Source organism: Hyperolius riggenbachi, chromosome 2, assembly GCF_040937935.1.
Source record: "Hyperolius riggenbachi isolate aHypRig1 chromosome 2, aHypRig1.pri, whole genome shotgun sequence".
Lineage (NCBI taxonomy): Eukaryota > Metazoa > Chordata > Amphibia > Anura > Hyperoliidae > Hyperolius > Hyperolius riggenbachi.
In genome coordinates this window covers 91,788,943-91,812,951 of record NC_090647.1, presented here as the reverse complement: position 1 = coordinate 91,812,951, position 24,009 = coordinate 91,788,943, and the positions used below count along the sequence as shown (strand labels likewise).

At 44.8% G+C, this 24,009-nt stretch overlaps 1 protein-coding gene across 3 annotated transcripts in view; it reads right to left on the bottom strand.

Moving 5' to 3' along the window:
• Nucleotides 1-515: 515 nt before the first annotated feature.
• BRCA2 (BRCA2 DNA repair associated) overlaps nt 516-24,009 on the bottom strand; it is a 90,859-nt gene continuing 67,365 nt past the window's right edge. For all 3 annotated transcript variants that reach the window (XM_068267050.1, XM_068267048.1, XM_068267049.1), the window contains 11 exons: nt 22,776-22,946; nt 22,063-22,402; nt 18,859-19,014; nt 17,207-17,351; nt 13,997-14,121; nt 10,194-10,395; nt 8,401-8,567; nt 5,938-6,076; nt 5,598-5,854; nt 3,325-3,462; nt 516-1,146 (listed from right to left, as the gene is read on the bottom strand). In XM_068267050.1, the coding sequence (XP_068123151.1) occupies nt 613-1,146; nt 3,325-3,462; nt 5,598-5,854; nt 5,938-6,076; nt 8,401-8,567; nt 10,194-10,395; nt 13,997-14,121; nt 17,207-17,351; nt 18,859-19,014; nt 22,063-22,402; nt 22,776-22,946 (2,374 nt within the window). In that variant the 3' untranslated portion in view covers nt 516-612. The remainder of the gene's footprint in view (nt 1,147-3,324; nt 3,463-5,597; nt 5,855-5,937; nt 6,077-8,400; nt 8,568-10,193; nt 10,396-13,996; nt 14,122-17,206; nt 17,352-18,858; nt 19,015-22,062; nt 22,403-22,775; nt 22,947-24,009) is intronic.

Genomic DNA, 24,009 nt, shown 5'->3' with positions numbered 1-24,009 from the left:
TGACTCCACATTAACCTGATAACTAAATGGGGGTTACCTAGAACCTGGCAGCACCCCCCCCCCAAAAAAAAAAAAAACTGCAGGCCCTAACCCCAATACTCCCCTCCCGATCAAAACTTTGGCTGGGGCCCCAGCGCTAGCTTATGCAGGCTGTGCCATACATTACCTGTTGTCAGTGGAGCTAGCTACATGCCTCCCCTCTTCAACCCCACCATACAGTGTACCTCCTTATGGCTCCCTGATGCAAGTCACATGACAGAGACAGGAGGGATGGACACTGTATGGCTAAAGAGAGGAGTAAAAAGGACATGTCACTAGCTCTGCTGACAACAGGTTATCTAGGCTGCTTCTGCTGCCACGCTCTGCATCTCATAAAAGCAGGCCCCTCCTGTGACGGTGGGGGCAATTTTTACGCCCCTGCAACCAAACCCACATGCACAATCTGACCTCTATTTTAAAAAAAAAAGGTTATAAATGTGCCCATATATATATACATTCCAACATACAAATTCCTCTTTTGTACAGAACAGAACCATTTTAATATGTACAATATATTAACATTTTAAACATATGTACACATTCCAGTGTCTAGGAGTAAATAAGGGAGATTGATCAGAGTCTTTGCCTCCTCCTCTTGCGGAGTTTTCCTTGATAAGAGAGCTGTGCATCTTCCGTCTTCCTGGCATCGGTGTCCTCACCTGTTAGACTGACACTGTGTGAAGGCGCGGCGCTTCTCTCTGCATGGCTGGGCGGGATCTCAGTTTTCTGTAGCTGATCCGATGGTTCTGCACCTATTGGCTGTATAGTCCTCTGTCCTTCCTCAGATACAAGAGCTTGTGTATTAATCATGGCCAGTTCTTCATCGGCCACAAATCCCCCCTTACTCTTCAGAAGGGGCTGCTCGCTGCTCTGCACATTGCTTTGCATGCTCCGGGGAGGACGGAAGGCCCTATGCAGGGACGGTGACACAAGCGCCTGTACTGGAGTCAATGGCTGAGGAGAGGGGATCCGGCTCAGGAAGTCCAGGCCTTTCATCTTCTTGCAGGTCTTTGGGTCCATTTCACTGCTAGAGCTGATGTTTAAATGATTATTGCTGGGGGTGCTCACAGGACTCACCAGGTGTCTTCCAGTTTTTGCCATAGGGGTCTAAAAGTAAATTAATAAAAACAATATTAAGGAGCACACAAGACTTCATAGAATGTTACAATGAAACTAAATTCACAAGCTGGCAATAGATCCCGACGTCTCGTCTCAAAAGCAACATGCAGCTTCTAGAAGTTGTTTGCTGTTGCGTTGCGTGTGAATGCCAGCAAAACCCACTGAAAGCCAATGAAAGCTAACAAGAGCCCGTATTTCCACTTCCTGCAGACACAAATCCCAGCCCTTTCCGGCAAAAGCCACAAAAGCCCAGAAAATTCCATTAAAAGCATTCAAAAGACATTTAGGGCTGATTCACACTACAAGAGCTTTTAAAACGCGACAGATTTTAAAAGCTCTTGCTAATGCAATGCTATGGGGGATTTTTACAAAATCACATCGCTCCAGTTGTGAACACACACATAGGATAACATTAGCTGGAGCTTTTAAAATCCCAAAGTGCTTTGAAAAGCTCTTGTAGTGTGAACGAGTCCTAAAAGCTTAGCTGTTAAACGCTGGCGTTCTTGAAAATAATTAAAAAACACTATGGCGTTTGAACAAGATGCTCAGCAGAAGCTCATGTGTACCAGCCCTTAGGAGCTAGCTGGTCACACTTGTCAGTCTGTACCGGCTCTGTGAGTTGTGTTTCGGTAAGCGAGCCGCACTTCTGTGCAATCCGCAATAATCCTGGGCTAGGCGGATGTGTTTCCCCCATATAGCCTATGGGGGTAAAACATCTGCCCCTGGCTAAAGCTAGACCACGGCAGACCATCGGAGCAGACACTACGCTGTCCGCACCAGCATTTGATCTGGCTACAAGTGGGAACACAAGCCTTACATCGCTAGAGCATCAGATTCAACCGTCTGCATAAAGATTGCAAGTTCTCCCCTTCCTATCCCCATGCTGAATAAACTGCACCACACCCCAACTCCAGGGCGTACATTTGAAATCGGCGCCGGTAGACTTGGGCGCAGGATACAGCGTTATATAGCTGATCCTGCTTCTGCACAAGTCCGGGCCGATTTAATTACTATTCCCCCTCCAGGCCGACATGGATAGTGGGGGAATGAAATAATTCGGCTTCCAGCGATTGCTGGAGGCCAAATTATTATGTTTTTAAGCAACTTCGGCTCTGTCTTCTGACGGAGCCGACGTTACTCACTGAGCACTTCAATAGGAATGATTCCTATTATGGAGGCGCCGGCTGCACCCTCTATGGAGGCGCCGGCTGCACCCAAATCTAGCAGCGCTGAAAAGCACTGCTCCGACTCCAGGAGAATTCATCTACTTCAGGCTCAATTCACAAAGCATTACCGCAAAACTGGATTTTACCAAACATTTTGTCAATTATCAATTCACAAAGGCTTTTACCACAAGGAAAACTAAAATTGCTGTCTAGTGAGGTAAATTATCAAACTTTTGAGGTAAATTACCAGACTGCGATAAATAAATGTACATTCACAAAAATTACAGCATTCAATAAAACAAGTGGGATGTTAGGTATTTTACCTCCAGCTTTGAGCTGTCATGCTGTGCAGGAGCTGTAGCCGGCAGCAGAGAAACGCGCTGAGCATGAGCTGTAGCCAGCAGCTGTGCAGGAGCTGTAGCTGACAGCAGGGGAAACGCACTGTTTGGGATCTGTAGCTGGCAGCAGGGTAAAGGTGTTGTGCGGGAGCTGTAGCCGGCAGCAGGGAGAAGGTGTTGTGCGGGAGCTGTAGCCGGCAGCAGGGTAAAGGTGTTGTGCGGGAGCTGTAGCCGGCAGCAGGGTAAAGGTGTTGTGCGGGAGCTGTAGCCGGCAGCAGGGAGAAGGTGTTGTGCGGGAGCTGTAGCCGGCAGCAGGGGAAAGGTGTTGTGCGGGAGCTGTAGCCGGCAGCAGGGGAAAGGCGATGTGCAAAAACTGTAGCCTGCATCAGTAGAAACGCGCTGTGCAGGAGCTGTAGCCAGCAGCAGTGGAAGGAAACAGTGCTCCAGGCCAGCTGGACTGTTGTGCTGCAGCCAGCAGCAGGGGAAATGTGCTCCAGCTGGGCTAAACTACACGGTATCACCAGCTTCAGGATGTGCAAGGCGTGAAGGGAATACAAGAGAAGCTGCAGCGGTGGAAACCTGCAGCATCAGAACCTGCATAGCTGGGAGGCATGTAGCTGCAGGGTGGTAAGCATTGGGCACAAGCTATACAGAGAACTTACTGAGAAGGTATTCCTGGGAGGTCCCATAGTGTGCGGATCTAAGGTGTGTGGAGCCAGTGACCTCCTCGCCTCAGGATAGAGAACTTTCAGCGTGTTCTGTAACTTCAGCTCTGCTTCATGGTGGAACCTCTGGACATGCTGTGTACAGAACATTTTTAGGTTAATACAGGAAGAAATACCCATCTGCACAGTTGTATGACTGCTGTCACATGCAGCCCCCACAAAGGCGATTACTTTATGTTTAAAGAGAACCTAAACTGAGAAGCATATGGATTTTTCCTTTTAAAATAATACCAGTTGCCTGACTTCCCCGCTGATGCTGTGTCTCTAATACTTTTAGCCACAGCCCCTCAACAAGCATGCAGATCAGGTGCTCTGGCTGAAGTCAGACTGGATTAGCTGCATGCTTGTTTCAGGTATGAGATCCAGATACTACTGCAGCTAAAGAGATCAGCAGGACTGACAGGCAACTGGTATTGTTTAAAAAGAAACATACATATCCCTCTCAGTTTAGGTTCCCTTTAAAGCAAATCTAAAGCAAACCTGAAAAAAACCAAAAAACTGTCATCCCTGCCTGCACCACCACCACCAAAAGTCCACATCTTTGGAAGTTGTCAGAAGCCCCGCGTCCCTCTGAAGACAGGTGCATTTGTACGGCACATGCACTCACTCGTGCATGCGTAGTATGGACTTGTCTTTAGAGGTACTTTGGAACACAAGTACTTTTGAAGCCTTCACGAGGACTCCCGAAGGTGTATTCGACCAGTTTGTTGAATAACTTTCACGCAGAGACAGCGGTGAACCAAGGCCATGGAGAGAGGACCAGGAAGGCTCTATGGGATCCATAGGTGGTTATCTAGGTTGTTTTTTTTTGGTTAAGGTCGCTTTAGTATTGCTTTAAAGTTCAACTAACCCCAAAATTGATCAAGAGAAGTTCTGAAATTATAGTTAAAATATTAGCAGTAGCTCGGAACTTTTCAAGTTTAATAAGCCACCGTGTACCGGATCTGACTACCTATCCATACAGACTTGCAGGAAAGTTGAAGTGAAAATAAACTGAGGAGATAAACAGTTGTAGTTATGGTATTACTCCTAAATAGTGGTGTGCACACAGAGTAGCTACGAATACGTACCTACTTGTAATCGAAATTTAAATTAGACAATGCTGCACGCGGCAGGTGGTGGTGGGGGTGTTAACTTACACACGCCTCCGCCTTAGCTGATGCGTCCCACTCACGTTACACGTCGCTCCTATACTTCCTCCTTAAACCCGGAAGAAGAAAGCATGGGAGTGGCTGGATAGTGTACTGGTTAAAGAGACACTGAAGCGAAAAAAATATATATGATATAATGAATTGGTTGTGTACTATGAATAAATACTAGAAGATTAGCAGCAAAGAAAATATTCTCATATTTTTATTTTCAGGTATATAGTGTTTTTTCTAACATTGCATCATTCTATAATATGTGCAGATTACACAACACTCAGCATTCGAAATGATTCTTTCAGAGCAGTCTGTGAACTAATGACCTCTCCTCTGGCAGAGAAAAAGAAAATTGTTCACTAACAGTTGAGATAATAAAAGTCAGAAGACAGCCCTCTCCATGACTTTGAAAGTCGTAGAGCTTAATGACTTTTTTGCATAGAGATAACAACTGGAGTTTCTTAACTCTTCCTGTACTGGAAACAATTAGACTGATGTATCTGATCTTAATGTTTTATTTCTTAGCTGTACTACACATACAAATCATAATATCATAATTTTTTTTTCACTTCAGTGTCTCTTTAAGGGCCCTGCCTCTGACACAGGAGACCAGGGTTCGAATCTCGGCTCCTCCTGTTCAGTAAGCTAGCTAGCTATATTCAGTAGGAAACCTTAGGCAAGACTCCCTAACACTGTTACTGCCTATAGAGCGCGTCCTAGTGGCTGCAGCTCTGGCAGTTTGAGTCCGCCAGGAGAAAAGCGAGATATAAATGTTCTGTGTTTGGAGCGACGTGGAAAGAGAGTGGAGAGCATCGGCTAAGGTGGCGGTATGGGTAAGTTAACCCCCCTTCTGCTGCAGGCAGTGATGTCTAATTTCAATTGAATGTACTCATAGCTACTTGGTGTGTACACCACTACTCCCAAATAGAAACCAATGTTAATCCCTTACACTCATAACCATTCATGCAGCAACCGATAACACAGCGAGCGATAAAAAACCACCGCAGAAGATAGAAATGGAGTAGGGTTCATAAGAAGTATTATCAGTCTCCTCCTCCACAGCAGTACCTGGACAGACTGGCGTAGCTTGTGGATGGCCTTTTGTAGGTGGTGCTCTTTGGGATTTGCAGCAACATAGGACAAGTCTCCAGAAGTCACTATGGGAACTGTGGCAGTGTATTCTGACCTCCAACGCAGATTACTGGCAGCAATGAATGTGCATGGCTTGGTGAGTTCTTCCAAGGCCAGCTGAGAGAGATCTGCCCAGAACTTCACTGCTACAAGGTTATGGGTTTCATCAGACAAATACACCACCGGAGGAGCACCTGGAAGATACAAGGACCTGCACTGTGAAGCACTTGTACCCTATGAGGTGTCCCATACACATACATATTTCCATAGACTGTACCTAGTTTTTGGTGTGTGGCTATCACCATCCCCACAAGGTCCACCTCTCCATACTGTACAGCAAGGTCAGCCTGCAGCAACTGGCTGAATTCTGTCACTTGTCTCGCTGTGTAAATCTGATCCAAAATGTCCTGTGAGGGCTGAAAAACGCAGATTACCAATTAGAGCGAGTATAGAAAAGGGCCCGATGTCCATGGCCATTCACAATTACATGTACGACATCTCTCTATGAACACAATAACAAGTGAACAAACCTGGTGGGTAAAGTGGTACAACATACTGTTAACCTTGCAGAGGCTTTATGTGAACCCAACAGCCAATCACGGCCTCAGAAAACCAGATATGGCAGAAACTGCTTTCCCTCTACATGCAGCATGATGTGGAAAACATTGAAGACTTGATGTCCAGGTTTCCTTTTCTAATGGACAAGTGAACATCTAATGAAGAGTGGGGATGGGGACCTAGTCTAGTTTAGAGGAACCAGCAGCAAACCTCATAGGGAACAGCTCTCCAATCACAGCACCTTCTACAGCACAAAACATTTTTGTGATTGGCTGAATAGTTTGGGTGTAGTTTCCCCTAAAGTAGACTAGCGCTGGGTGGGGTTATCTAAAAGTACATATAATGCTTTTAAAAGCTTTTGAAGAGTTGGGCATTTGTAAATAAAGGAGGAAGTTTCCATTTCCAATTTGTTTTGACATAATTTCCCCTGACCAGTGAAATAATGTGGTGACACTGCTGCATTCTAGTAATGATACATGGGAGTCTTGCACATATCCAAACTACAGAGGTCAATATATCTTCTTATGAGGAAGTGGCCACAAGGGTAATTATTGGGAGACGGAAATTCCATTTCTTGTTTTATTACTATTCTTTTTCCACCCAACACTTATGTGGTTATGCAAGTTTTAATGCAAGGAAATTTGAAGTGTAAGGAGTACCGAGGCCGCCATGTTTGTCATGCAGATTTATAGGCACACAGAGTGGGCTCGATTCTGTAAAGCGTGATAACTGCTATCACAGCAGTGATCACGCCCTCTGCCGCCCGCAGAGATTTTCACGTGAACAGAGTTAGTTCACGTGATAAGAGAAGGTTTGCACGCAATCACGTGCGTGTTTTACGTGAAACGTCCCCGCGATCGCGCGCAATCCTTCGCTTATCACGTGAACTATACTGTTCACATGAAAACCTCTGCGGGCAGCAGAGCGCGTGATAATTGCTGTGATAGCAGTTATCACGCTTTAGAGAATGAAGCCCAGTGTGTGAGAGAGACTCCAGTCAGAAAAATCTAATCTATATACTTGTCCAGAGTCTACGGTTAAAAGTATCACCACGGGCACAGGATCAGGGGGCAGCTTGCATTGGAAAATAAAGCAATAAATATGTCAGCCTCCACATCCCTCTCACTTCAGGTTCCATTTAAGTATTTTTGGAATCCGTAATGAACAGTGTTTATGGCCTGGGGTCCAGACACAGTACAAGAACTCTGTAAACACTGGATCTCTGTAATTTGCGTTACAACTCAAATGCTGGATACGCACGGTGCGTTCGCGCACTCGATTTTCCCGTCGATTCCCGTTGATTTGTTTATTTCCAACATGTCCGATTTGGATTTCGATGGATCGTTAGGTCGATTCGGCATACTTTGCATGCGAATCGACCTAACGATCCATCGAAATCCAAATCAGACATGTTGGAAATAAACGAATCAACGGGAATCGACGGGAAAATCGAGTGCGCGAACGCACCATGTGTATCCAGCATAAGATAGAATCCTTACCTAATACACTAAAGGCTCATACACACGTCTAATGAAAGGCACAGACGCGTCCGTCGTCACCTCCTGCTGGGCGGGTTTTCAGCAGACAGTACAGCGTGTGTACAGTCTGTCGCTGGACTGATAAGGCTGTTTCTGATCAATCCGCCGGGCGGATCGCTCAGAAACAGCCTTCGCTCAGAAACAGCCTTATCAGTCCACCGACAGACTGTACACACGCTGTACTGTCTGCTGAAAACCCGCCCAGCGGGAGGTGCCGACGGACCTTTCATCAGACGTGTGTATGAGCCTTAAGGTAGTAATATAGTAAAGTATCTCCAAAAGGTTATTTTTTCTAGTGTAGCCACATGTATGTGAGGTCTTGACAAAGAGCGTGTAACCTGAAATGTTGTGATCTCCTGTTTTGCTGCATCACCGCTTACATATGGAAATAAGTGTGGTTTTCTTTCTTAAAACATTAAAGGCGGCATAGCACACTAAGCATTGCTTTTAAGTAGGAGGGCTTTTCGGTCTCTTTTAGTCTACTATATTTTCCTTGTGGTTTTGGGTCACCCCCAGCTGCTTGGTTACTGTGATATGGAAATAAAGTGTTGAAAATTTCTTCCAGTAAGGGTCGAGTCCAGATTGGATTGTATGTGTATGGAATGTATGACAAATGTCCGCCGCTCCTCATCAGTCAGCCTCACCTGCAGCTGCTGGAACTGAGTCTTCTTTGTGGCGGACAGCTGCACCGCTGCGGTGTCCGCTTTGCTTTTGGACTGGGAAGCGGACAAATGATACATCTTGAATCGAGATCCCTCTTTCAGAAGGGACACAACATCGGGCAAAGGACGCCATATATTCAAGGTATATCCTTTGGGAAGCAAAACAGAGAGTAAGTTATCACAGTGGACATTTTGCGTCTATTAATCCAAATGTGTCAAATGCCAGTTTCTTTATTGACTTGCATTATTTTCAGACATTTCACTAACAGGACACTAGTAACATGATTACTGATCAGTCAAAGCAGTTCTTAAAGAACAAGTGACACTCATGCTAACCTAGAAATTAAAAAAACACATATATAAGTAGATAAATACTAGTTCTACTTACATAACAGATGTATTGTACTGTCCCACCTTATGATTCCTGTGAATTTTATAAAAGGAAAAACAGAGAATCCTATTCTAGACAGTTTCCATCTTGGTCACCTTTGACCTCCTGACATTTCCTGCCTCACTCTTTTTCTGCTCTTGCCAATTGTGTATGCGTTACCTGTCCCCCATCATCCCCCCCCTTGCAACTGTTTGGCTATGGCATTTAAAGGGCCAGTACTCCTAAGGTAATTGATAACTCAAAACCATAACAGCAGAAAAAGTTTTGATTTCAGGATTAGCATCTTTATCACTTAATACACTCAGACCAGTGCTGATAAAATTAGATTTTTATGGGGACAACGCCGCTTGGAAAAAAATCAAGACGTAATTTTCTCAGTATTCAATCCAGATGACAACTGAACCATGTATGACGTTGTTCCCACTTACTAGAAAATAACCCCAGTAAATGATGCAATAATATGTTACTGGTCTGAGGGTTGGGAGCTTAATTCTCTCTCGCAGCCTTCTCTTCACTTTCCACTGCTAATCAGTCATAGAAGGAGTGAATGACAAGACACAGAACATTTATATTGCGCTTTTCTCCTGGCTGACTCAAAGCACCAGAGCTGCAGCCACTAGGATGCGCTCTCTAAGCAGTGGCAGTGTTAGGGAGGCTTGTCTAAAGTCTCCTACTGAATAGGTACAGGCAGAGCCAAGATTCGAACTCTGGTCTCCTGTGTCAGAGGCAGAGCCCTTAACCATTACACCATCCAGCCACCACAGGTGGGTGGAGCAGGAGAAGCTGATGTACACTGCCCGGCTTTGGAGCTCAAACCCACTAGCAGCATTTTATGCCAGCTTGAATTTAGAATTGCAGTAAAATTGCTTGCAACCATTTTGCAGTGATTCTCATTTAAGTGAATGACAAAGCATTTTCATAATGCTAGCAAAAAATGCTGCTAGTGGGTTTGAGCCCTCACTCAAATCATGAGGACGTGACATGGCTCAGCTACTCAAACAAATGACAGGATTACTGATTCAGGAGCACATCATGCACACACAGTCTTCAATTCTTCATGTTGCGGATGTAAGATTTAAAGGACAACTATCAAAAGGAGAAAGTTTTCTGTAAACCTCAATTAAGTACATAGAGATTTTTATGAGCCAGTGATGGTGAAAATTGAATCGCGTACCAGTCCCTGCCGACAGAAATCCCCCAATGTGTACAAGCCTCAAAATGTGTACACACTGCTTACTCAGCTGACAGATGGAATATCTGACTGCAGAGGCCACAAGATCTGCACAAGGTCTATCAGCAGGATTCCAGATTATTAAATGGGAATAAAGATTTCCTTTGTTCAATGTACACAAACATGTAACTGTTCTTAGTACTGTAAGCAGACCTGAAAGTGGATCCTGCTCCTTGTAACCTACAATGCGCATCTTCCACACAGGTGTCACCTCTCTTCTGGTGCAGCCTCCAGATCCAGAATCAGCAGACTCCATGGCTTTTCTGAACTCTGCCTGGATCTCAGCTTGTTTTTTATCATTCAGCGCCTGTCTGTGATGGTTCAAGGCCCTCAGCTGCTCACTGCTTAGACAGGACTGTGAAAGAAAATGAAAAAGTAATACCTGCTGGATAAAAGAGACATTATACGTAGAAGGGTAAATAATTAACCATTTATGCCGCCTGGATGTGATTGTCAAGTCCAGGCGGCTCTAGAGCTGGTGCGCGCCCCCGGTAGCCCGGAGATCAATGAATGGGAACATTGTTCCCTTTCATTGATCTAAGTCCCCGGCAGAAAAAGAGATGGCTTCTCATCAGAGGCCACGGTCTTTCTGACATAAAAAAAGTTTCCCGTCTTCCCCTATATGCTTCCTGGAAGCGATCAGTGCGCTTCCAGAAACAAAAATAAAAATATATCTCACTGTGGCCATCTTGTGGCCAAATAGTAAAACTACATCTAAATACATTTTTTAATAAAATAAACCCACATTATTACATTTAAAATTAACTGTTTGAATTCCCAGCTTATAGGTTGGGCGAATCCTTGGATCATCTCAAGACTACAGACTTTTGGCAGCATCTTTGAGGACTTTTAATGGGTATTTGCCCAAGACTCAGAATTCACCTTGTTTTTGAGATCTTATGCAACTCATGTATGATCTGTAGTTCCTCCTTTTTTCTTCTGTTACTTATATGTTGTTATAATCTCAAAATTTCCAATAAAAACTTATTTGGAAAAATAAATAAATAACGGTTTACCTCCCACATCAAAAATTACCCCAATAAAATGTTTCATGAAAAAAACAAAAAAAACACAAATAGTTACCTAAGGGTCTGAACTTTTTTTTAATATGCATGTGAAGAGGGTATATTGCAAAAAAATTTAAATTATAAGCTTGTAAATAGTGATGGACACAAAACTGAAAAAAATGCATCTTTATTTCCAAATAAAATATTGGCGCCTTACATTGTGATAGGGTGCAATAACCAGGACAAATGGTGAAATAAAATACATAGGTTTTAATAAAGCTATAATGGCTGAAAACTGAGAAAATGAGTTTTTCCCATTTTTTCTTAATATTGCTGTTAAAATGCATTTAGAAAAAAATGATTCTAAGCAAATTGTACCACCAAAAGAAAGCCTAATTGGTGGCGGAATAAACAAGATATAGATCAATTCATTGTGATAATTAGTGATAAAGTTATTGGCGAATAAGTGGGAGGTGAAAATTGCTCGTTGCATAAAGTGAAAAACACCCGCGGACTGAAATGGTTAAAAACCTATATCCTAATCAGAAAAAAAAAAAAACATAAAAACCATATGCTGGGTTCCATTGTGCTGCTGCAAAACAACTAACAAACAAAACAACAGATTGAGGCATTGGGGTTGATTCACAAAAGAGTGCTAACTGATAGCACGGGCGTGCTATGCAGTTAGCACACGAAGTGCCGCGCGTGCACTTTTGCGCGCATAAAGTTTTGCGCCCGAGTAATACCTAATGTTTGCGCGCAATAATGCGGACTTTTGCGCGTGACCGCGCGCAAACGTTAATTATCGCACGGGCGCAAAAGAGCACGCCGGGCACTTTGTGTGCTAACTGCATAGCACGCCCTTGCTATCAGTTAGCACTCTTTTGTGAATCAACCCCCATGGTCTTCACAAGTCCTCTGAAGGTTTCCTATAGTCTCTTATCAGCATCAGCAAGAGATGCTTTAAAGGGCAACTAAAGTGAGAGGGATTTGTTTCCTTTTAACCAATACCAGTTTCCTGGCAGCCCTACTGGTCTATTTGGTTGTAGTAGTGTCTGAATAAGACCTGAAACAAGCATGTAGCTAATCTTGTCAGATCTGACAATAATGTCAGGAACACCTGATCTACATATGCTTGTTCAGGGTTTATGGCTAAAAGTATTAGGGGCAGAGGATCAGCAGGAAAGCCAGGCAACTGGTATTGTTTAAAGGGCAACTGAAGAGAGAGATATGCAGGCTGCCATATTTATTTCCTCTTGAGCAATACTAGTTGCCTGGCTATCCAGATAATCCTCTGCCTTTTACACTTTTAGCCATAAACCCTGAACAAGCATGCCGCAGATCAGGTGTTTCTGACATTATTGTCAAATCTGAAAGATTAGCTTCATGCTTGTTTCTGACATTATTCATACACTACTGAATGCAGATAGACCAGTAGGACTACCAGGCAACTGGTATTGTATAAAAGGAAATAAATATGGCCTCCTCCATAGATTTCTCACTTCAGTTGTCCTTTACAAGGAAAGAATTATGGTAGCCTGCATATACCTCATGCTAAGGTTATCCTTTAAAGCCCTGTACACATGCTAGATTAAAGTCTGCAGAAGTGGTTGCTAAAAGACGCTTCAGTCAATAATCTGGCATGTGTACAGCAGCCCCTGACCAGCAAGCGATCTTCCAGGCGGATCAACTTGGCCGAGTGACGGGTTGTTCACAATTGCCCCACCTGCTAGGTGATCTCACGTCTGCACTGCTCTGTTGGCCCTTTGCCTCCCCAAATTACTACAGAACAAGTTGCCAGCAGGGCAGCTGACTCTGCATCTGAACAGCCTCGACCCAGCCATGTCGCCTGAGGGATTGGGTCCCAATCCTGGCCGGGCGACATTAATCCAGCGTCTACGGGCCTTAGACCTGTAAGTTGTGTGTACAGCCTACAGATACTCAGTTGGATTGAGATATGAAAATATGGAGACCAAATTGTACATGATTCAGCAGACCAGGCCACCTTCTTTTATTGGTAAATGGCTCAAGTTTAATGCTCACATGTCTACTGTAGGTCCTTTAGGTGGACAGGGGTCAACATGGACTTGTCTTCAGCTACCTAGCCCCATATGCAGCAAGCTGCATATGGACATCTCACGCATAGGTAACATTATGTTTTTTCAGCAATTTGTTCTGCAGTAGCTCTTCTGTAGGAACAAACCATGTTCCACATGCATCAATGAGCATTGGATGGCCAGGACACAATCACTGGTTCCATGGTTGTCTTTCTTTGGACCATTTTAATATGGAATCAACCACTACAAGCCAGGAACCCCCCATAAAAAGGGGCCTCTTCATTTCCAGTGTATGAAGGAGGTTACCAGCATTTCATAAGTACAGGTAATCCACTTACGGTACTTCCGACAGATGTCTAGCTAATTTACAAGATCACGCAGATCTGGTGCCTGGCTGAAGGTGTGCAGGGAAACAGGATGTGGATTGGACGATAAATGGTGCTAAAGAAGTTAGCATGCAGGAGTGCAACATAAAAAGGTGTCTGGATGACATACGTGGATTACCCAATCAGAAATGAAGGAGCTGTTAGAACAGGAAAGGTGTCCAGGTACAGCTACTTAATCGTCATTGGATATACTATGACCTGGATAAAGCCTCAGAGAAATGAGTGATGCAATGCTGGATACACACCATGAGTTTCCGCGTCGAATGCGTCCGTCGATACGCGGCGATTCGATTATTTCCGAGCATTTCCGAACGAATTTCGATGATTTTTAGGTCGATTGCCATGTAAAATATGGCAAATCGACCTAACGATCCATCGAAGCTTGAATCGGACATGTCGGAAATAATCGAATCTACGCGTATCGACGGATGCATCGAATGCGGAAACGCATGGTGTGTATCCAGCATAATAGAAACTGGGCACAAACTACTTGAGGGTCGTCGTACCTCAATGTATCCAGGGTCAGGCTCATTCTGAAGGGCTTCGTAGATCTCGGCTGCATCTTGAAGAGATGTGATTTCAGATATGCTCAATGAGTGGCGCTTCCCACCTTTAAATTTCTTTTCACATGCTAAAGAAAGGATGACACTTGTGGGTAAACTGCAAGTCCTATTATAAAACCACTGACAATACCAACACTTTGTAGAGACCACCATTAATATTGAATGCTGACAACAGAGCCTGAGCTCTCTTTATTCTGCATCTTATTCCCTGGAATGCCTCTTACACCTGGTAAAGTTTTGTGACCAAATAATCTTTTGTGAGCATTCTAGTTGAGGAATGACCTCTATACAGACATGCTGCTCAGTGGAAGCAGGTGAAATGTATGCCAGTATTTTGGTGGTGACATGGGAGTCACCTTAGAGCTAATGTGAGTTTGCATCTCGGCAGTGCCAGGTGTTTGATGTGGGTGCCAGTGTGCGGCTATTTGCTACAGCGAATGAACTGTGTACTACCGAATAGCACATGTGTGGAGTGTGGAGATTAGGCTACAACTCCAGGGCCCATATGCAATTACATTTTTCACCTCAGTTTTATTAGATCATTTTTCATCTACTATTTAAAGTAACTTTTCAACATTTTGCAATTGAAACCGTATCCAAAAGTGGGTGAAAAAGTACTATCAAAATAATTTTTAGCACTTTCTTGCTTGCTGGTGGTTTAAAAGGCATTTTATTGACAAGTTTAAAAAATTTCACCTTGGAGAAAACTCAGGACCCATATACAATTAACGGTTTCTCCTGAGTTGTCCCCTAGGTGATATTTTCACATTTTGCCAATAAAATTTTAACCGACCGCAAAAAGAAAAAAATATTTTTACAGTACTTTTTTACCCACTTTTTGGTACAGTATCAATTGAAGCGCACACAGGATGTTCTTACCCCCTTAGTAGGAAAAGCCCATAGCCTTTTATTAGCAAGCAAACATTGCTTCACGCACCAAGACTCAATACTTGCAGTCAATACGCAGGTCCCCTACCTTCTTGTTACCTGCAGTCAGTATGCAGGTCCCCTACCTTCTTGTTACCTGCAGTCAGTATGCAGGTCCCCTACCTTCTTGTTACCTGCAGTCAGTATGCAGGTCCCCTACCTTCTTGTTACCTGCAGTCAGTATGCAGGTCCCCTACCTTCTTGTTATCTGCAGTCAGTATGCAGGTCCCCTACCTTCTTGTTACCTGCAGCCAGTATGCAGGTCCCCTACCTTCTTGTTACTTGCAGTCAATATGCAGGTCCCCTACCTTCTTGTTACCTGCAGCCAGTATGCAGGTCCCCTACCTTCTTGTTACCTGCAGCCAGTATGCAGGTCCCCTACCTTCTTGTTACCTGCAGCCATTATGCAGGTCCCCTACCTTCTTGTTACCTGCAGCCAGTATGCAGGTCCCCTACTTTGTTACCTGCAGTCAATGTTCAGGTCCCCTACCTTCATGTTATTTGCAGTCAGTATGCAGGTCCCCTACCTTCATGTTACTTGCAGTCAGTATGCAGGTCCCCTACCTTCTTGTTACCTGCAGTCAGTATACAGGTCCCCTACCTTCTTGTTACCTGCAGTCAGTATGCGGGTCCTCTACCTTCTTGTTACTTGCAGTCAGTATGCAGGTCCCCTACCTTCTTGTTACTTGCAGTCAGTATGCAGGTCCCCTACCTTCTTGTTACTTGCAGTCAGTATGCAGGTCCCCTACCTTCTTGTTACCTGCAGTCAGTATGCAGGTCCCCTACCTTCTTGTTACCTGCAGCCAGTATGCAGGTCCCCTACCTTCTTGTTACCTGCAGTCAGTATACAGGTCCCCTACCTTCTTGTTACCAGCAGTCAGTATGCAGGTCCCCTACCTTCTTGTTACCTGCAGTCAGTATGCAGGTCCCCTACCTTCTTGTTACCTGCAGTCAGTATGCAGGTCCCCTACCTTCTTGTTACCTGCAGTCAGTATGCAGGTCCCCTACCTTCTTGTTACTTGCAGTCAGTATGCAGGTCCCCTACCTTCTTGTTACTTGCAGTCAGTATGCAGGTCCCCTACCTTCTTGTTACTTGCAGTCAGTATGCAGGTCCCCTACCTTCTTGTTACCTGCAGTCAGTATGCAGGTCCCCTACCTTCTTGTTACCTGCAGCCAGTATGCAGGTCCCCTACCTTCTTGTTACCTGCAGTCAGTATACAGGTCCCCTACCTTCTTGTTACCAGCAGTCAGTATGCAGGTCCCCTACCTTCTTGTTACCTGCAGTCAGTATGCAGGTCCCCTACCTTCTTGTTACCTGCAGTCAGTATGCAGGTCCCCTACCTTCTTGTTACCTGCAGTCAGTATGCAGGTCCCCTACCTTCTTGTTACCTGCAGCCAGTATGCAGGTCCCCTACCTTCTTGTTACTTGCAGTCAATATGCAGGTCCCCTACCTTCTTGTTACCTGCAGTCAGTATGCAGGTCCCCTACCTTCTTGTTACCTGCAGCCAGTATGCAGGTCCCCTACCTTCTTGTTACCTGCAGCCAGTATGCAGGTCCCCTACCTTCTTGTTACCTGCAGCCAGTATGCAGGTCCCCTACCTTCTTGTTACCTGCAGCCAGTATGCAGGTCCCCTACTTTGTTACCTGCAGTCAATGTTCAGGTCCCCTACCTTCATGTTACTTGCAGTCAGTATGCAGGTCCCCTACCTTCATGTTACTTGCAGTCAGTATGCAGGTCCCCTACCTTCTTGTTACCTGCAGTCAGTATACAGGTCCCCTACCTTCTTGTTACCTGCAGTCAGTATGCGGGTCCTCTACCTTCTTGTTACTTGCAGTCAGTATGCAGGTCCCCTACCTTCTTGTTACTTGCAGTCAGTATGCAGGTCCCCTACCTTCTTGTTACTTGCAGTCAATATGCAGGTCCCCTACCTTCTTGTTACCTGCAGCCAGTATGCAGGTCCCCTACCTTCTTGTTACCTGCAGTCAGTATGCAGGTCCCCTACCTTCTTGTTACCTGCAGCCAGTATGCAGGTCCCCTACCTTCTTGTTACCTGCAGTCAGTATGCAGGTCCCCTACCTTCTTGTTACCTGCAGTCAGTATGCAGGTCCCCTACCTTCTTGTTACCTGCAGTCAGTATGCAGGTCCCCTACCTTCTTGTTACCTGCAGTCAGTATGCGGGTCCTCTACCTTCTTGTTATCTGCAGTCAATCTTCAGGTCCCCTACCTTCTTGCTGCTCAAAGTCCTTCTGAATCTTGTGGAACAAGCTTTCAAGATGCTTTTGTTGCTTTGCAGAGTGCCGCTCTGCCTCTCTTTCTTCGGCTCGGTCATTCCGAAACATGTACGTACCATTCGCCATTTTTTCCATCCACTGAAAAAGTTAAAATATGAAAATGTATTAAATATCAGCTGTGTCACAATCTGGAACCACTAGTTAATGAACCGTAACGTAGAACACATGTTTTTAGCCCATTTCTGGTCATCCTCCCTAACTTACTCATGTACTATTATGCACAAGTTTCTTCACCTCTAAACTTTGTGCATGTTTCACGTGTAACATCAGTGTAGATGCAATGTTTTTGCTACGTACTTTCACATGTGACTTGGTTTAGTTCTTTGTGTTATCTCCATATATATTGAACACTGTACTGTGCTGATATGTATTGCCCACTTGAAACTTTTACAAATTTGGTCGTTTTAGCTTTCCATTAAAGAGACACTGAAGCGGAAAAAAAATTATGATATATTTGTATGTGTAGTACAACTAAGAAATAAAACATTAGGAGCAGAGGCATAAAGGTGGCCATACACTGGCCCGATTCTGGCCGTTTCGACAGCAGATTCGATCCTGGGATGGAATCTGCTGCCAATCGTTCGCGGTAAATGCACCCGCCGATCCGATTTCCTCCCGAAATCGGATCGGTCCGTCGATCGCGCCGTGCGGGAAATTACCCTCGATCGCCCGCGGGTAGGGAGCGCGTCGCTAGCGGCGGCCGATCAGGTATATATTACCTGATGCTGGCTCCCGGGCATCTTCTCCGCGCTGCACGGCTCTGTTCCGGCTCCATCCCGGCACTTCCTGTGTCACTGCAGTGACCAGGAAGTTCAAATAGAGGGCGCTCTATTTGAACTTCCTGGTCACGGAGTGACACAGGAAGCGCCGGGATGGAGCCGGAACAGAGCCGTGCAGCGCGGAGAAGATGCAGCGCGGAGAAGCCAGCATCAGGTAATGTATACGTGGGGGGGGGGGGGGGGGCTCCACGACTGTCTTCTGATGCTTATCATCTCAACTGTCAGTCATTGTAATTTATTTTTCTCAGGTCAGTCGTTCACTAGACTGCTCTGTAAAAACATTTAGGGCTTGATTCACAAAGTGGTGCTGACTGTTAGCACTCTTGTGAAAAACCCCTTAGCACACCTAAACATACTTTGCGTGCGCTAATTAGGGCTCGCGAAAACCGAGCACCCGATGCGCCCAAAACGCGCGAACGCGAAACTTAGCTTGCAAACTGATTTCGATTGGTGCGTGCTAACTACTTAGCACCCTAGTTAGCACGCCCAAAGTCTTTAGACGTGCTAACTAGGTTAGCACCGCTTTGTGAATCAGGCCCTTAGAATGCTGAGTAGCGTGTAAACTGCAAATATTAGAGAATGATGCAATGTTATAAAAAACACTATATAACTGAAAATAAAAATATGAGAATATTTTCTTTGCTACTAATCTTCTAGTAATTATCCATACTACACAACCAATTCATTAAATCATAATTTTTTTTTCACTTCAGTGGAATGGAGATTTGACAAACTGTTTGGTAAAAATCAGTTGTTTTGTGCTTTGCCGCATGTTTTGTGAATGGAGTCTCAAGTCCCAAACTCACCTGTATGGGATAGATCCTTTGTATGACAACATCAACGCATCCTACCACCCCACCTTCAGCAAACAGCGAGGACAGAGGCAGGCTGAACGGTCGGGGGTCGCAGTAATACCCAAGCCGAGTATACCAGAGAGCGGGGCGAGTACTATTTGCTGAAAGCTGGAAAAATAGCATAAAATATGAAAAGCTAACAGCACATTCATAAATATTACACTATGGTCCATATAAGTAACATGGTGAATATAATACTTTGTTTAAAGTGGACCTGAACGCTTGCACAGGACAGAAGGAAAACACAGAGAAATGTATCCTGTATGTATTTACAGAGTTTAGCCTGTCTAATTCTGTCTAATCATAAGTTGTAATTTGATCCCTCAGTTGTGTCAGCTGACTGCCACAGCAGAGAGTTAACAGGTAAACACAGGATGTTAACAATGTGTCTGCTTCCATGAAAGCAGGAAGTAGAAAAACTGCAGATTTATTGCAGGATTTAAAAGGGTATTATGCTGTTTCTTATCTTTTAGAGCAGAGAGGAAGTTCTGAGTTCAGGTCCGCTTTGAAGTTTTTTTTCTTCATGCAAGTAGAAACATCACTGCAATAATCTATGCGCATCACTAAGAAAGCAATAGTAAGGGTAGGGAAAACCAATGAAAAGTAGATAGTGTGCCCAGACCTCTACCCCAGTGTCCCTTGGAGTACAACACCTCAAAGAAATCCTATGGGTCGGCACCGCTGTAGGTAAATATAGCTCTTTATTTCATAAAGAGTTAGGCAGCAGTGACAGACCGCTGTTTCCGGCTTGAGGGCTCTTTATCAAACTCTCCATCAAGTCCGCCATTGGCCCCGCCTACCTTGGTGGGAGGGGGTATTTAAATGTGCTGTATTCACTTCATTTTTATAGGAAAAACAAAAGTTTGCTTTCTTAAAACAGAAAGAATTTGCGATAATTCAGGTTGGAGTGAGCTTGAGATTTCTCCCAGTGCATCACTGCTGAATATATGCAAATTAACCATTCTACCCTTAGAAGCTAAACACACCTCCAGAACCGCTGGAATGCAATGATGTGTCAGCTTGTTTATTTGTACAGAGCCATACTAATCCAACATGCATACAGACTGTTTCGGATTGTTTGATCCTCATCAGTGCATGGCATGGATTAATTTGGCTTTATGGAGTAGAGCTTGTAACACCTCATTTTTATAGCCGATGCAGTTTGATAAAGATCACTTAGACTGGATCCACACTGTAAGCACTTTTCTGAGCGTTTGTGATTGCTGAGCGTTTACTAAAAAAAAAAATCACTCCCATTCACTTTCATTAAAATCACGGTAAAAATCCCCGCCATCGCGCAAATTGCATATATGGCGATTTTTACCGTGATTTTAATAAAAGTGAATGGGAATGGTTTTTAAAAAGCGCTCAGAAACCGCTCAACAATCACAAGCGCTCAGCAAGCACTCAAAAAAACCGCTTATAGTGTGGATCCAGCCTTAGGCCGGAAACAGCGGTCTGTCACTGCTGCCTAACTCCTCATGAAATAAAGAGCAATACTTCCCTACAGCGGTGCCGACCTATAGGATTTCTTTTCACTAAAAAGCAATAACCATAAAATCAGCACCTGATATTAGTCTTCAATATAAAGGAAACTGAAGAGCTGAAGAGAGAGGCATGAGGAAGGTATCACTGCTGACGTCACTTTAGGAATGCTGAGGCACCGATATTCTGCTTCTAGCATGTCAATGTCCCAGAAATAGTATCCTTTATCTACCATTACTAGTACAGCTATCCTGCATGCTTGTTGCAAATGTGTGATTCAAACAAGACTGAAGCCCAAAGGCCAGCAAACGAACTGGGAAAATGGCATTTTTATAACATAACATAGCAGTTCCCATATCCCTCTAACCATTAAACTGAACCTGAAAGGAATGGAGGTAAAGAACTGATACTTACCTGGGGCTTCCTCCAGCCTCATGGACACCGTTGCCGGGCTGCACAAGGATAGTGGAGCCAATTGGAGCACTAATGCCGGAAGAGATTACAGAACAACAGAGCGGCCGTGGAGGACGGCGAAGGAGGCAACAGTGTCCATCGGGCGGGAGGAAGCCCGAGGTAAGTATCAATTCTTTACATCCCTTCCTCTCAGGTACACTTGAAGTCAGGGAGCAAACATCCAATTTTAGGAACAGAACAAATGGGCACTATTTGGAACCTTAAAGTGTACCAGAGCTGGATTAAGTAAAACTTTTTATACATCCTGGGGCTTCCTCCAGCCCCATTCCCACCGATCACTGCCACGCTGCCGTCCTCAGCCTTCCCGCAGCGGCGATACCGGGTCCCCGCACTTCCGTCAGTCTGGCCAGTGTACACAGGAGAAGTGCGCTCTCAGCGTATCTCGCCAGCGGCTGCTTGAGAGATACGCAAACACGCACTTCACTTACCTCAGACTGGCTCCGACTGACGGAAGTGCGGGGGTCCGGTATCGAAGCTGCGGGAAGGCTGAGGACGGCAGCGTGGCAGTGATCGGTGGGAATGGGGCTGGAGGAAGCCCCAGGATGTATAAAACGCTTTACTTAATCCAGCTCTGGTACACTTTAAAGTGTACCTAGGATGTGAATAATGTGTGTATTTATTTCAGCCCCATGAGGTGCGTGGGCTCCCTCTCTGGATGCTCAGTAATCTGGTCAGTCGCACGCTCCAGTACATGCGTGGCACAGCTGTGTGTGCGCCCCTTCTGTGTTCCCATGCCCAGGAGCATGATGGGGGTGCACATGCGACCGAGCCACACATGCACAGAAGAGCACGCCCGGACAGATTACCGGGGGGATAACAAGTGAACGGAGCGGCCGGAGAGGGAGCCCATGCACCTCATGGGGCTGGGGGAAGCCCACATAGGTATAAAATTCACCCATTAACCACTTGATGACCCAGCCTTTATCCCCCCCTTAAGGACCAGCGCTGGTTTTTATGATCTGTGCTGGGTGGGCTCTGCAGCCCCCAGCACAGATCAGGGTGCATGCAGAGCGATCAGTTCGCCCCCCTTTTTTCCCCCTATGGGGATGATGTGCAGGGGGGGTTAGCTGATAACAGCCGGGTGCTCACCCAAACTAGCCGGGTGGTGCACCCGGGTTAAAAGAGCCTGGGGAGAACACTGTTCAGAATTCGCTGCCTTCCAGAAAAGCCTAGGAAACGTATGATGATATTGTTTACCTTTAACATGAGAGATTCTGGAGCTTCAAGAGGTGTGCAGGCATTTTCTGAGCCCACCAGTTCCGCCCCGTGTACTATGATCTTCTGACCGATGAAGAGTCGTCCTCTGTGCAGAAGTGTGGTGAGCGCAGCGTCCAGCAAGGCCTTGATGCCGTACCAGCCATCGCTCACCTCAATGACAGAAAACGCCTGCTTGGCGTCACCAGACTCATTTTTGTCACTGCCTGCCCAGGAAATGATTTTAGAAACACAAAGGACCAGCGTCTTTGTTGCGGTGTCATCTCTCTCCATGATCTTCCTCAGAGCCGATCTCTGGCTTTTATCAACTTCCACATCGTACCTGAAGTTGGAAAGAGTTCACTGTCCACAGATATGATCAAGATTGAGCAGCCATGGGGAGGCTGTGCGATTGTTTAAAATTAAGTTACACAGTTTGAAATAGCATGTGGTAATAATCCCAGCGAATTGTAGCTGGGATTATTGTGGACTGTGCCATATGTGTAACATAACAAAATGCAGATAAGGTAATGCGCTGTGAACACTTTCCGGATGCACTATATGACTATGCAGCTACAAGACTATATACTCTGTACAGTGCTGCAGAAGATGTCAGCGCTATACAAATACTGAATGATAATAAGCAGAATAGTCATTGAGCACCATTCGCTCTGAATGATCTGCTACAAGAATACAACCCAGATAACGTTACGGACCTGTACTTGAGCTGTAAGAGAACTCTCTCTGGTGTCAGGCATCTGCTAGCAAACACCTCAGGAAACATCACCTCCATTGCAGCCAGCTTCCACACAATCCACCTGTAGTGATTGTACACCCAGTCTGGAGAGATGAGCTTGGGATCCACCCCAGGGGTGTCACATAAAGCCCTGTGGGAAGATCAGCACTTTGGTCAAAAATATGCAGTAACCTTTTATATTGACTTTTAAAACTTTTACACAATCTAGAGCTGTACCCACCTATCTACAGATATTCTCCAAACACAATTTAGTAAACAAATAGTATTGCTACTTGAGGTGGCAAAAGATTAAAAAAAAAAAAAAAAAAAAAAAAAAAAAAATCAGATACTTCCCTAGTCAGAGGGTAGGTGCACTCATAATATAACGTGAAAGGTCACATTTTATGTCATGTGCGGGGTTTTTTGTGTGTGCGTTTTTGGTGGGTTTGCAGTTTTTTTTTTTACCGCAGATGCGTTTTTCAAGGGTTAATGCGTTTCGCATATACAAAACACATATGCGTTTTGTATGCGTTCTTCAATTGCGTTTTATGCAAATCATCACTAGGAAGACAACAGGAAGCGGAAATATATCAGAAAACAATAATTAAAAAAGCATATAAAAACGCATGTAAAACACCATTGCATTTCCATTGACTTTCATTATGTGTATTTTTGCACATTATGCAACAAACCCAGCGTTTTTAAAAACGCATGCATACAAAACGCATATGCAGCAGCAAAAACGCAGCGTTTTCCGCAATGCTAGCATTTCTGCTGAGTGTGCACATAGCCAGAGGGTAGTGTCTGGGTAGTCCAGAGGCTTACAGTGTCCTCCATGACCATTGCCACAAATGGACTCGACTGGTGAACATATCCAACAATAGCTTTTCCTTTATGCTCTTGTGGCCACACTCCCGGTTGTGTACTGCGCAGTCGCACTGGATTTGTGTGAGTACAGCCTCGTTCATATGCAAAGGGGAGCAGAACCAGGAACTAGAAGAGGCTGAGCCAGCGGTGATGGGGTCAAGGATCCAGAGGCTTTCCTCTTCTTAAGTGTCTATTTTATTTTTCCCCACCTCAGGTTTTGCTTTAATAGCATATGGAGAGTTTAATAGTTTTTCTACCTTTGTTTTGCCCACCACTACACATACAATAGAGAATATATCTGAGGTTATAATACAATTTTATGTCATTGAAAAAAAATCACCATTTCA